Source organism: Apium graveolens, chromosome 10 (genome assembly GCF_009905375.1).
Source record: "Apium graveolens cultivar Ventura chromosome 10, ASM990537v1, whole genome shotgun sequence".
NCBI classification, from domain to species: Eukaryota; Viridiplantae; Streptophyta; class Magnoliopsida; order Apiales; family Apiaceae; genus Apium; species Apium graveolens.
This window is the reverse complement of record NC_133656.1, coordinates 173,850,848-173,864,443: the sequence shown is the minus strand read 5'-3', so window position 1 is coordinate 173,864,443 and position 13,596 is coordinate 173,850,848. Positions and strand designations below refer to the sequence as shown.

The 13,596-nt window shown below is 38.0% G+C and overlaps 1 protein-coding gene and 1 non-coding gene across 2 annotated transcripts; one reads left to right on the top strand and one right to left on the bottom strand.

Annotated features, from left to right (window-relative positions):
* The first annotated feature begins 319 nt into the window (after positions 1-319).
* On the top strand, positions 320-426 carry LOC141694841 (small nucleolar RNA R71). The gene has a single exon (XR_012564123.1). It is a non-coding gene; the product is annotated as a small nucleolar RNA R71 (small nucleolar RNA).
* Positions 427-6,992: 6,566 nt separating this feature from the next.
* On the bottom strand, positions 6,993-13,142 carry LOC141693027 (protein ROOT INITIATION DEFECTIVE 3-like). Its single transcript, XM_074498009.1, has 8 exons — positions 12,860-13,142; positions 12,340-12,453; positions 12,113-12,243; positions 11,865-12,012; positions 9,424-9,623; positions 9,000-9,127; positions 8,271-8,521; positions 6,993-7,348 (listed from the first exon to the last, which is right to left on the bottom strand). The coding sequence occupies exons 1-8, from the start codon at positions 13,067-13,069 to the stop codon at positions 7,181-7,183; spliced, it is 1,350 nt and encodes a 449-aa protein (XP_074354110.1). The 5' UTR covers positions 13,070-13,142; the 3' UTR covers positions 6,993-7,180.
* Positions 13,143-13,596: the final 454 nt, after the last annotated feature.

Sequence of the window (13,596 nt, the reverse complement as noted above, 5' to 3'; positions counted from 1 at the left end):
ATGGGCACCAGCACAAAGCTCACAGACACTATTGATTTGATTAACTCCATAAATAGCCAAAGTTTCCACCTTCATCGTCAAAGCCTTAAGTTGGGCAGATATAGCAGTTGTTGCATCCAACTCCAGAATTCCTGCTACCTTTCCCTGAGTCAGTCTCTGGGAAGGATTCTGGTACTCATTAGCAGCCATTAGTTCAATAAGTTCATAAGCTTCATCGTAGCTCTTAGCCCACAAGGCTCCTCCTGATGCTGCATCAAGCATGGGTCTAGAAGTAGCACCCAATTCATTATAGAAACAGTTAATAATCATCCAATCAGGCATGCCATGGTGTGGGCACTTCCTTAGAATCTCCTCATATCGACCCCGAGCCTCACACAGAGATTCTCCAGTTTGCTGAGCAAACTGAGTAAGAGCATTCCTGATTGCAGCAGTCTTCGCCATAAGGAAGAATTTAGTGAGAAACTTTTGAGCAAGATCTTCCGAAGTGGTGATAGACCCTGCTGGTAGAGAATGTAACCAACACTTAGCTTTTTCCCTCAGAGAGAACGGGAAGAGTCGCAGCTTGATAGCATCTTCAGTCACATCATTGAACTTGAAAGTGTCGCAGATCTCGATGAAATCCCTGATGTGCATGTTGGGGTCTTCAGTAGGAGAACCCCCAAACTAAACTGAGTTATGTATCATCTGAATCGTGCTTGACTTTATCTCAAAAGTGTTAGCCCTATTGGCTAGCCTGATGATGCTTGACTGAATGTCATTGATCTTAGGCTGAGAATAGTCCATCAAAGCCTTAGGAATTTCTGCTTGATCACCCATCTCTACTAAAGCTGGTTCCTCGACTTTCTCTTCCTCTTCTACCTTCTTTTCTTCTTCAAAAACTTCCTTTCGAACTACCACAACTTCTTCCTCGGCTTTATCCAGTGTTCTCTGACAAGTACGTGAACACGTATGTATACACCCTCGCTAGAGTACCTGAAATAAGCAAGGAAATGAATAAATAACAATGTTTGAGTCAATGAACTTTAACGACCACTGATGGAAAGCACATAAACTATAAATTAACACTGCAGTCCCCGACAGCGGTGCCAAAAACTTGTTAGTCGCTAAATACGCACTAATAATACACGCAAGTATACGAGTTCGCAAGTAGTATAGAATCTTTTCTAGTTCATTCCCACAGAGACTGGCTTTGGTTAACTAATTAATTTATGCACTTAAGCAACAATGTATGGTTATTATTCAATGCTAAGATGATAACAAATTGAGGTTATTTATAACTAAGAATTAAACTAACAATTATACTAAGAGAATAAGATTGACTGAATTAATATATATGATAAACATGGGATTCTAACTTCATTAAATACTTCATTAAATAGCCTTATTATTCTTAACCTTAGCATGCAATGGTGATGACACTAATCAGATAACACGAAACTGATAAACGCCAACTTTCGTTGCACGAATAACATGCTACCACACATCCACAAAAGAGATAGAAGCTGAATAGACACCAATTATATTGAGACCCTATATGTCTATAGAATTTGACAACATAATGGTTTAAACACAAGTTATCTATCTTGATTACATAGGGCAAGTAAGATGGTTAAAATTACCTACGAATCATGCATAACAAATACACGAACCTATGCTAGCATGACAAGTTCTAAATCCTTAAATTCACTTTCGCTTCATTAAGAATTAACACACTATCTTATAAGTTCGTGACGCTCATAAAACGAATACGCACAACCAATACTAGGTTATCATACAATCACCACATACTAAGGCATCGAAAAAATTTAACTAAAGAAATTTATAAATAAATCCGCTAGCACCCCATGATAATAATTAGCCCATAATCGGACTTATCATCAACGTGGTTTCCGATGAAAGCATGGCATAATAAACATAGTTTTTATAACGAATAAATAAAACCAAGTATGAAACAAGTGTAAGGTTCACAAATAAGAAAACTAGCATCCAAGTTACAACTTAGAACAAAGATTCATAAGTAAAAATAAGATCTTCATCGTCTTCGTTGAATCTTGCTAACACGGTCTTCTTACGGCTCTCCTTGATAAGTCTCCGGTTTGATATATTATTAAAAATGACCTAAAGTTATTTATATAGCAGCCCTGATCAGCAGAGAAGTCCAGAAATCAGTCTTCTATTCAAAACAGGATTCTTGAAACCCGACCTGGCGCGGCCGCGCGCTTGATCAGCGTGCTGGGCTTCTGAAGTTTGGGCACGGTCGCGCGCTTGATCAGCGTGAGCGCGCAGGGCTTCTGCCAAAATTTGACTTCTTTCTTTTTCTTGCAGATTTGAGCCGATCTTCGCGAGCTTTATTCCTTAGAAACCAACCTAACACCATATTAGCATCAAATCAATGCTAATTCACCTGATTACCTAGATAATGCCTGAAATGCAAAAACACTCGAAAACACGTTAAAACACTTAACAACTTGAGTACAAGCGCATCAATTCAAAGCTTATTAGAGCATTATAAAGTGTCATAAATTCCACTCAACAACAGCTAGGTAAAGCTGAAGCGTCTACTTCGGATCAGGCCTCATTAGAAGTGGTGCCTTGATGAGATATTCTTTCACTTCCTCGAACGCTTTCGAGCCCCTACTCAAAATTTTTTGGCCCTTTGAGTAAGGCGAAGAAAGGAAGCGCCTTCTCAGCTGACCTGGAAATGAATCATCGAAGGGCGGTCAGTCGTCCGGTCAGCTTTTGGATACCTTGGATGCATTTAAGGGCTTCCATGTTGATGACTGCTTCAATTTTCTCAAGGTTCACCTCTATCCCATGGGCACTGACCATGTAGCCCAAAAACTTTCCACTTGACACCCTGAAGGTGCACTTGTTCGGATTGATCCTCATGTAATTTTTTCGGAGAGTTTTGAAGCATTCCTTCAAGTCTTCGGTATGATCTTGGAACAAGGACTTCACAATCATGTTGACCACATAAGCCTCCATATTCCGGCCGATATGTTCCATGAATACCTTGTTCACCATTCGCTGGAATGTGGATCCAATGTTCTTAAGTCTGGAGGGCATTTTAATATAAGCATAAGTTCCCTTCAGAGTTATGAACGCTGTCTTGGGAACATCCTTATCATTCATGGCAATTTGATGATAACAATAAAAAGCATCAAGAAAACTAAGTACCTGATATCCAGCCGTGGCATCTATCAATTGGTCGATGTTGGGTAGGGGGTAGTGATCTTTCGAAAATGCCTTATTGAGATCTGTGTAGTCCACACACATCCTCCGCTTTCTATTGGATTTTTTGACGACCACCACGTTACCTAACCAGTCGGGGTATTCAATCTCTTCTATAAACTTGGTTTCTAACAACTTCTCCACTTTGGCCCCAATCACCTTCTATCGTTCGGCTGCAAAAGTCCTTTTCTTCTGCTTCACCGGTTTGGCCTCGGGCTGACATTCAAGCAATGCTTAGCCGTCTTGGGATCCAAATCAGGCATATCTTCTGGCCCCCAGGCGAAAACATCATGGTTCTTTTGAATCACCGCGATTACCTTTTCCTTCAAGTCTTTCTCTATGTTTCTCCCAATCCGAACCATTTTCCCTGAATGACCTGCGTATAACTCAACTTCTTCGGTTTCAGCAGCTGGTTCGGCGATCGGACTTGAAATATCTTCCTGGAACTTTTCCAACTCAATGTTCAGCGTCTCTCTGCTTCCACTGGGCTCTACATCGGCTCTCTTTCTTTTTCCAGTTTCATCTGGCTTCTCATAGGCCTGGTCCTTCTCCAAGTGTTCTAACATTATAATTCGGGTGGTTTTCTGATCGCCCCTCATCTCTCCTACTCCGTTCTCAGTTGGAATTTAAGCTTGAGAAGGGGTATGGACTCTACTGCTTCGAAGGTTGACAGGAAGGGTCTCGCAGGATAACATTATATGGACTCTCAATCCGATCCACATAGGACTTTACTAGCTTTTCAATAGTATATGACAATTTGCCCAAAAGGACAAGAAGTGTTATCGTACCTTCAAACTGTATCGGGTGTCCCCGAAGGAGTAGAGAGGCGCTTCGTTGCAGGGTTCTAACTGTTCTCCCTCCAGATTCATCTTGCAATAAGTCTTGTGGAACAGTATGTTGGTCGAACATCCGATGTCCACCAGCACTTTCCAAATTTTGTTCTGCCCAATGAGAGGTTGATGATAAGAGGGTCCTCATGTGGGCGAATGACGTCCTCATAATATTTTGTACTGAAATTCATAGGCATATGGAGCTTAGTCTAGCCGAACTGATAGAGGTTGTACACTTTCCTGGCATACTTCTTCTTTGTTGTCTTACTATCCCTGTCCAGCACACTGCCCCCAGATATTGTCTTCACTTCGCCCCTATTCCTGTCTCTTCGCTCAGGCTCTTCAGCTTCTGGTTCTTCTTGATTATCTTTCGACCCCAGTCTGTCTCTTAAATCTCGGACGAACTGATTAAGTTTACCTTCTTTGATTATTCGCTCGATTAGCTTTTTGAGATGGTAGCATATCCGAGGTTGCATTAATGGAGGATACACGACAGAAGAAATTATTCTATTTCCAAACTTTACCTTCAAAAAGCGTAGATTTTTTTTTCAAAATTTTTATTTATATCCCGATCCCAAATCATGTGTCTTTCTCGTAAAAGATTGAGAGCAATAAAAAAGAATCAAATCGCACCATCTCTGTAATAGGTAAATGCCTCTTTTTCTCCTGAAGTTGTCAGAATTATTCGTAATAAGATATTGGCTATAATTGAAAAGGTCTTATCAATAAAATATAGCCATGAAAGCGTAAGAACTCAACGGGACCTACAGCGATATCCCTGTGGGAAGGTTCTATGAGCACTAAGAAAAAGGCAATCGAATACGATGTACTACTCTTTCTTACTTTACTTGTTGCTTGTCAGTGTACAATGACAAGCAACAAGTAAAGTAAGAAATAATTTTTTGAGTACTTCCTTTCGATAATGATTGAAAGTGCGTTGCTGTGTCAGAAGAAGGATAGCTATACTGATTCGGTATATTACATTTTGACTTTATAAGGGTTTCAAGCGTGTCATGCCCCTTGTCTCAGTGATAATCGCAGTACTTGTCGGGGTTCTTCTTATGATTTGGGACTTTCATCTTGGTTCGCCGAACGAACCCAGGCTTACCCTTGATTTCATGGAGAATCTTGGAGATTGGCGCATTCAGAGCAGTGAAGACGGCCGAATCTCTATCTCGGCGTCGTTCGGCCCCACGTTCAGTTTCCTTTCTTCCTTCTTTCCTATTATCCCTTCGGTCAATGCCAGATATTGAGCTTTCGTATCTATCTGCTCGCTTTGATTGGTCATCCCTTCGGGAGTCCTTGTATCCCCCAATACTTTTCATTTTTCGGCGAATGTTCCCGCCCCTCACATATATATCATTTATGGATTTGGGGGGGAAATCATAAAGAGAGGAGCAAAGCTTTTTACCCTTGTAGGGGTCCAGCCCCGCCGTAAGGAAGCCCATAGCATTGACTTTGTCTAAATTCCTAACCATGCCAGCTTCTTTCTTGGACCGAGCCAAATAATCTCATAGTTCTTCATTCGCCCTCTATGTACAGTGGACCAGGGCTTCAGTGTCCTTCGCCTTTCGGCATAAGTGCGAGTAGTACTTTAAGAACTTTCTCTTCAGCTGCTCATACGACCCGATGGACCTGGGTTTGAGGGATTTGTACCACATCGAGATCGATCCCTTTAGATAGGTCTTGAACATCTTGCAGAGCACGATGTCATTATGCCCCATCCCAATCATTAGCAACTCGTATTTTTCAGAATGGTCCTCTGGGTCACCCTTCTCATTAAACTTACTCATCTTTGGGAATTGCATTTCCTCGCCCGGGGGAGGTCGATACTGCTCAATTTTTTCGGTCACAATCGGCTCTCGGTCGACCCGCCTGTCGCCAATCATAGCCTTTTCCAGCCTAGTGAGTCTGATTCGGGACCCGTCAAGTTCTTCATCTGAATAAGATGAAAAGGGTTGCTTCGTTCGCTTCCTTCTAGGGTGCGAATTAGAATTAGAGTCATTGTCTCGATACCTCGTTAGTGATTCTTGTATTCCCACAGACGGCGCCAAATGTTACGCCCAGATTTCCTTCAGTATGATTGAACAGGTTTCGGACACTCAGGAACTGCCTTCAGTCGCAACCAGCAAGGGAAGAGAATGCGAGGGATTGTCCCCCCGATTCACCTCCGGTGTGAGAATGAGAATCTGGATGTAAAGTGGGTTTAGAGAATATAAGAAAGTAGTGAGTGTTTGAGAGAAAGAGTGTCCTTTATTTATTACTTTTCAAGAGGTTTTATAACTGATATCTTCGTTAATGTCACGTCCGTTACACCTTTATCATTAAAAGGAGCGAATAAGGGGGTGTTTTGATTGAGTGATCCCAACAGTTGGGATGGAAGTGGGTCTTGGTCTGCTTGGCTGACTGGACCTCTAGTTTATGATCCGATTGGGCTTTCAGCCCATTGTTCAATGGGCCTTTGGTCGGTGGGCCATATTGGTCCTATGGTTCAGCGGTTAGGACACTCGATTCTGAATCCAGTAACCCGAATTCAATTCTCGGTAGAACCTCCTCTTTTTCATTCTTTACTCCCTTGTTTGCTAATTTCAACACTTTCATTTACACCGACCTCAACCCTTTCATTTTGATTTCCACCTGGAATTGATCGTTCTATCAGTTGTATGATATTAATAGGCGAAAAAACTTCTTGAAGCGTATGTTTTGCTGGTATATGAAATACAGTTATTAGAGTGCTTTTTTCTATTGATACAGATTCAGGCCGAACTTTGACAAAATATTTTGTTATCATCAAACAAGATAACTGGATATTATTAAAGTGTAGCAAGACAATCAAAATTTATATTGCACTTGCCATCCAGCACTAGTTTGTATCGTTTAGTAATAGAATGAAGATGAACCGAGAGAACTTTAAAACTGGCTATGAAAAGCTATCACGATAGAATCTACTCAACAAAGACCGGGAGTACATTTACTAATGTTATTTTTGGGTCCCGAAAATCGACATAATAATATCTGAACAAAATAGCAAACCCAATATCTGGAAAATATAACAGAAAATTTTCCTATCATAACTGGCAACAAAATTGGTTTAAACTATTCGCCCGGGGAAAGAGCACTCATGTGGCAGGTCCTCTGGACTGATCTCCATCCAGGAGCTCGTTGACACAAAATTGATTCAAGTTCTCGTACATTTTCTTCCATTGTTGTAGCATCTGCGTAGATCGCTTGTAGTCAAGCTTTAGTCGTTCAATCTCCATTTCCATAGCTCCAGAAGAACCTTGTTGCTGGTAAAAATTGGGAACAAAGGTTAATAGTACACTTAGTATGCATGTTCTACAAAATACATTTGCAATAGATAGTTCATATTTATCACCTCATAAAACCTGACATGGATGGGATGTAATATTAAATATCAACAAAAAAATTACACCTAATAACCCGATTTTTTAATTCACTTCAAAATAGAAACTCAACGAAACTAGTACAACCCGACAGACAACCCAACGTAACTAGTAAGAACCCGATTTTTCAATTCAACACAAAACAGACACTAGGCCTAAAAAGGTATTTGCGCAGAAGTAGATGCTAATCACTAAGAACACTGAACGAAGTCTGCGTTTAAAGAATTGTGGTTTCCCATACAAAGTTGACATTTCTAGACGGTGAAAGTAGTAGAAAGAAAGTTGAATATGGGTGGAGAACAAATAGGAGATTGCAGATGATATCCATCTTCCCCCAGATATGAACCTTTTTATTTTCTTAATTTTTGTTAACATTTCTATGAGAGAAGCACTAAAAATAACCATCATCTTCAGTATTTTCAAGTGCTTACAGTAACATTGAAGCAGAGCTCTAATTCTAAAGCAAAAAACTAATTTAAGATTTTTATGGGTGCAAGACATTCTATAATGCAGATCAGCTGACATATGTTAACAAGGGAACCAGAGTATGAAACTAATATCTGACATCTAATTCAAGATATGATAACGTACATCCATAAAATTATGATACACTACATCTAAAAATATTTTTACAAATTTGAGAAGCAGAACCTAAAGATGTACCAGGAAAGGGATGATATCAACAAAAAGGTCAATTTGCTATATTACAGAAACTGTACTGGTCATAGAAAATTAGAGTATATGCTTGAAAATTGATAACTAATTAACATCAATATATAAATAATAAAAAGATATGGATATGGACCTCAAGTTCTTTGATTTGGTTAGTCATTGTGCAGGTGCTGATGTACGAAGCATAAAATGGAATTTCTGAATCAACACGGGGAATGATGACAGCCTTAACATCTGAATTGTCATCCGTTGAATTTGTATACTTTTCCAGTGGTGGAGGCACCAAGGCACCCTGTCTTCTCACAGACAGAGACTGAGAATGCATTGATGTTCGAGGATACAAAGACGGAGGTCGTCTTATTACGAGTAAATTGTTCACAGGACCTGCATAATACCATATCTTTCACCAATAAGAACGGTTACATATCTGGTCTGTTCTTTATCTTTATCAAATTTGTGAAATTAAATATTTTGCTTTATAGTTCAACTCATTTGTGGATATTAGTGATCTGCATTTCCAAGAAAGCGAACATAAGCTAGGCTTAGCAAAACGGGACTACTCCAATAAGCATAATAGGTAGTTTTTTGTTGTTGAGAGGAGCATAATGTGCAAGTTAAAAACCTTGGGTAAAAGTGAAACTAACACAAAACACTACAACTACTAAAGTTTGTATGACTGTAAACTAATCATATGAAAACTTACGACTAGCATTTATGAAGATATATTTGCTTATCATATCTTACTCTTCTTCTGTGTGTGGCTGGTTACTAGAGAAAAAAATCAAAAGGATATCAAATGATGCTGCAATTCCTGAGACTTCCTTAGCCAAATAACTATCAGTTCTGATACTGTTTAAAATACCTTTTGCATGTTTAAGGATACGAATGATATTACGGGATCTAGTGTCCCAGACTCGTATCATGCCATCCTCTGACCCAGAAACCAAAAGATGCCCATTGACAGCAAAAGCCAAGCAAGTAACAGCCTTGCTGTTTCACAGAAAAGATGAACAATAATTTAGAAATGTTGAGTTCGTGACTCTGAGAATATACATATACATAAGCAAAAAGGTAGCATAGTGCCAGAAATAAATAAACAATTTAATAAAAACATGTACTACACTATAACTTAATTAGTACATTTCTCAGTAACAACCATCTGACAAGCCTGACCTGATGTCAGCCTATTTATGGAAGCCCTTGTTTGTAAGAAGAAGATAAGTTGAACTGCATACGAAAGAGTATGAAACACTACAACACTCAGGCTCTTAATGTAACTGACAAACCTGTGATCAGATAATGTGCCAATGATATGTGGACCATAATTGCTGGTAGATGTAGGTTGAGCATGAAGGGCAGCAATATAAATCTTTCCATCTCTACCTCCGGCATAAAATACATGCTCCCCCGGGTCCAACGCAATTGCATCAATTATTGATGGGAACACAATATTTCTCAGAAGTTTTCCCTTGGATAAGCTCCATACCTAAAAAATGCAATATATTGTAGCCGGGACAACAATAATACAACAAACTATCACGGAAACAATAAAGTCATTATAATGATCATCACCGGGTGTTATCTAAACACCCGACTGTAAACAGAGCAACAAATTTATGTTGTGTGAGATAAGTATGTAGTATTGGTATAAGATGCACTGTAATGGCCAAATTAAATTTTTTACTTGCTCGTATGCAAGAATATTGATTAGCGTAGCCAACAAAGACTCAAAACAAAAGGTCATGACTTGACCTTACACTTAGTATTGGTATTGAGCCCTGCGTCCACACAGGAGTCTTTAATCTCCTCTTAAATTTTTACTGTCCTTGTTTGAACCAAAGACACAATCCAGAAATTTGCACAGAAAATTGCATATCAAGCCACTGTCAGGAATAACAGCAACTTTCAAGAACCCTCCTCTAAGAGCAAGTCCAATAGACTACTTATCCAAACTCTTAAGTTGAAATTTAAGGAACGAGGACAAAAAGTATGCTCCAACAGTCTCTTAGTGATTCCTTAAATCACTAAGATCATCCATTCACTCTTTATTTTTTTAAGAACTGGCACCATCTCTTTAAGGATCCTATAACCATTATTTTATAATATATTATGGGGACCACTATCTCTTTCTCTTCTTTTTTTTTATCGTAGGTAACCTGCAGCCACTACCCTTCGGGTGCGCACTGGGTAAACCTTATGGGCTCACGCAATAGCATGCAAACCACGTAAACCAAGGTAAACCGCATTTAAGCGACGGGCTCTGGCTCAGGAGACATAATCATAAATTCTCTTCCCTTGGGATTCGAACATGTGACCAAGAGGATAGTTTTCCACTCTTTAACCGACTGAGCCAACCCTTGCGAGCTTTTCTCTCTCTTTTACATTATACTTAAATTGATTCAATGTACTTTTAATAGTAAAATATTATAAAAAGGAACAAGTTTAAGAGCATCTCCAACAAACTCTTTAAATAAGCTCTTAAGTGAAAAAATAAAGAGCATTAACAAAATTGGAGCTCCAAGAGACTCTTAGAGACTCTTTAAAACCTTAAGAGTCTCCTCTCTCTCCTCTCTTTTAAGAGTCAACCACTTGCTCTTAACTTATATTGTATTATAAAGTAATTCAACCACCCACTTTCTCTCTCCACTTTGTATTTTACTCCTATTAAATAAAGATATTTTAATACTAAAATATTATTTAAAGAGTGGATATAAAGAGTGTTGTTGGAGGTAAATGCACATTAAATTGTTAAGAGTTAATATTTTATAATATATTGGAAGAGTGTCTTAAGAGACTATTGGAGATGCTCCAAGTAGTATTGTTGGAGACAAACATACTCCTCATGTCTTAATTTACTAAGAGCTAATTTTTTATATTATATTTAAGGATTGAGTTAGGATACTGTTGGACTTGCCCTAAGCCCCCCGTTGCTATGAGATAACACAACTATCCTTTGTTTCCTACCTCCAGATTAATTGCAAGACTCAATCAAGGCTGCCTAATCAACTCAGATACAATATTCGCATTCAAAACCCGAAACCATATCAAAATAAAAATTTGTACAAGCTCAAATGATAGGGTGCAATATTTTTCCCCGTTTAATTTTTCAACATCCTCATCAAGCTGAAACACAGCATTTCCCGCTCACAAGAGGCACAAATATTCTATGCTTAACAGTTCAGACTGGTCAAAATCTTAAATATAACCTGATTGGTATATTTTTCTATAAACTTTCACGAACCGAAAAAAAGAGGACTATACATTGATGATAGTACATGGAATGCTACACATGCTTATAGAAAGCAAACATGGCCTGCGTGAATGGTATTCAGGTCATGTTGAAGAATCATAAAATAATGTTTATACTAATTATACAAATACCTGGGTGTCCTGGAAACCATATGCTAGATTAGGGTTAAGCATCAAATTAACCATTATATTAATTGCGAAATATCAAATTTACCACCGATTAATTTGGGGTCTCAAATTGGCCATTTTCACATAAAATTGCTAATTTTCGGTGATAATATTGAGATGCCGTTAGCTTAAAACCGACTTGAAAAGTGGTCAATTTGAGACTTTTAGACTTGAATGTGGCAATTTTGAGAGCTCGAATTTTTCGGTGGTAAATTCGAAGCTTTGCTAATTATATAGTGGTCAACTTGATAATTAACCTTGCTAGATTATATCTAACAAAACAATAAGTCGAGCAAGAGGTGTGGCACACCTTGCAAGTCCGATCCTCGGAAGCAGAAATTATTATTGCATTACATCCCCCATTACCAATAACTATATCGGTCACTCGTAGAGAGTGCTCGGAGAAACTGTATTCAAATAGATGTTTTGCTTCATTCCTCCGGATATTATCAAAAATCCTAGTGCATCACAAAAACAACAATTATTCCTTCTCAATAAGAGACAGATCCGAAAGATTTATATAAATAGAAGTAAAATTAAAGAAAAATGAGAACGTACATGAGAAGTGACCAGACTCGAACACACCCATCCTCTGCCCCAGAAATCAAAGTAGATTGATCTACATATACTAAACATGAAACAGCCCTGTAGTGAGCGTGCCATTTCTTTAGCAATCTACCGGTAGCGACCTGTATGAACTACATGTAAGAAAAAGTAGTATGGCGGAACACAAACAAGCAATAAAACACAACTAAGTATGGGGACCAAATATCACTAAAGCTCACCTGCCATATGTAAATATCTCCAGAGACGCCGCCTCCAATTATAAAACTTCCATCATCATCACAAACCAGTGTATTTATCGGTTCCGAAGGAAAACACTTGACTTCAACCTGAGGCTGCACATTTCAAATAAATACCCAAAGCACTATAAGTATGGTAAATAAATTCATCTCTAAATCATGCAATCACACCTTATAGTACACTTAATAAACAAAATGTGCTCATAAATTTCTAATCTATGTTAAAATACATAAAATCAAAAACTTCGAAAGAAACTAAAACCTAATCCATTGAAAATTTATATTCTAGCAAACAATATATCAAACACATTACAACTGTACATATGTGTGTGAGCTTGAATACAAATTTGAAAATTAATTAGGTCTGAGCTAGCCTAAATAATTTAAAAATAACATTATCACAGACAAGTTAATCAACACCTAGCAACAATACAGAGAGAGAGAGATTAGCTACTCTAATATAACAGACAATTTATCAAACGATACTGAAGTTGATGTATACCTTGTTCCAAGACCAATAGAAAACAGAGCCAGAGTTAGCAGCGGCGTCACGAACTTGAGAGGCGGCGAGATAGCGGCCGCCGACGGAGATGAGACTGTGCGGCGGCGAGGCGCAATTTCTGTAGCGTAGATGTTCGGCACCGGAGTGTAAGTCAAAGCAACTTATTCCAGCGTCGGTCGGCGACGACGCAATCACAATTTCATCTTCCATTTTTTTTATGTAAAACAAAAATTAAATCTTAAGATGAGGCAGAGGTTCTGTTAAGCTGCTGCCTGGGTTTTGCGGCAACAATATATTAAAGTCAGGGGAGATCTGAAAACGACACCGTTTATGCTTGTTTTTGTTTAGCAAAATCTACTTATTTTTTAAAAAAAATACCTTTTTTATTATTTAAAATTTCGTATTTTAATTTTTTAATACTCATATTTATTGTTATTTCTGAATTTTTTACAATATTATTTTTATTTTTGATAATATGTTATGATACTGTCGTATTAAATATATATTAAATATGTATATATTAAAAAATATACAGATGAAAAATTAAATTACAGCTACATTATAAATAGTAGATTATATAATCATATTTGATCTATTATTGTATCATTGTATCATAATTTTGGTGTTTGGATTGTAGTAGGACAATGTAATCATTTTATATTTATAATGGGTTAAATATCTAATATTAATTTAGGATTGTATTAGGATATTATATCGTAATTGGTGTGTACGTGAAC

What these genes read in the sequence shown, in the direction of transcription:
- LOC141693027 (XM_074498009.1), bottom strand. Translation starts at nt 13,069, where the DNA reads ATGGAAGATGAAATTGTGATTGCGTCGTCGCCGACCGACGCTGGAATA. An exon ending in GAGATATTTACATATGGCAG is followed by an intron (nt 12,244 to 12,339) that starts GTGAGCTTTAGT and finishes TAGTTCATACAG; the next exon opens with GTCGCTACCGGTAGATTGCT. An exon ending in GGCACATTATCTGATCACAG is followed by an intron (nt 9,128 to 9,423) that starts GTTTGTCAGTTA and finishes TCTGTGAAACAG; the next exon opens with CAAGGCTGTTACTTGCTTGG.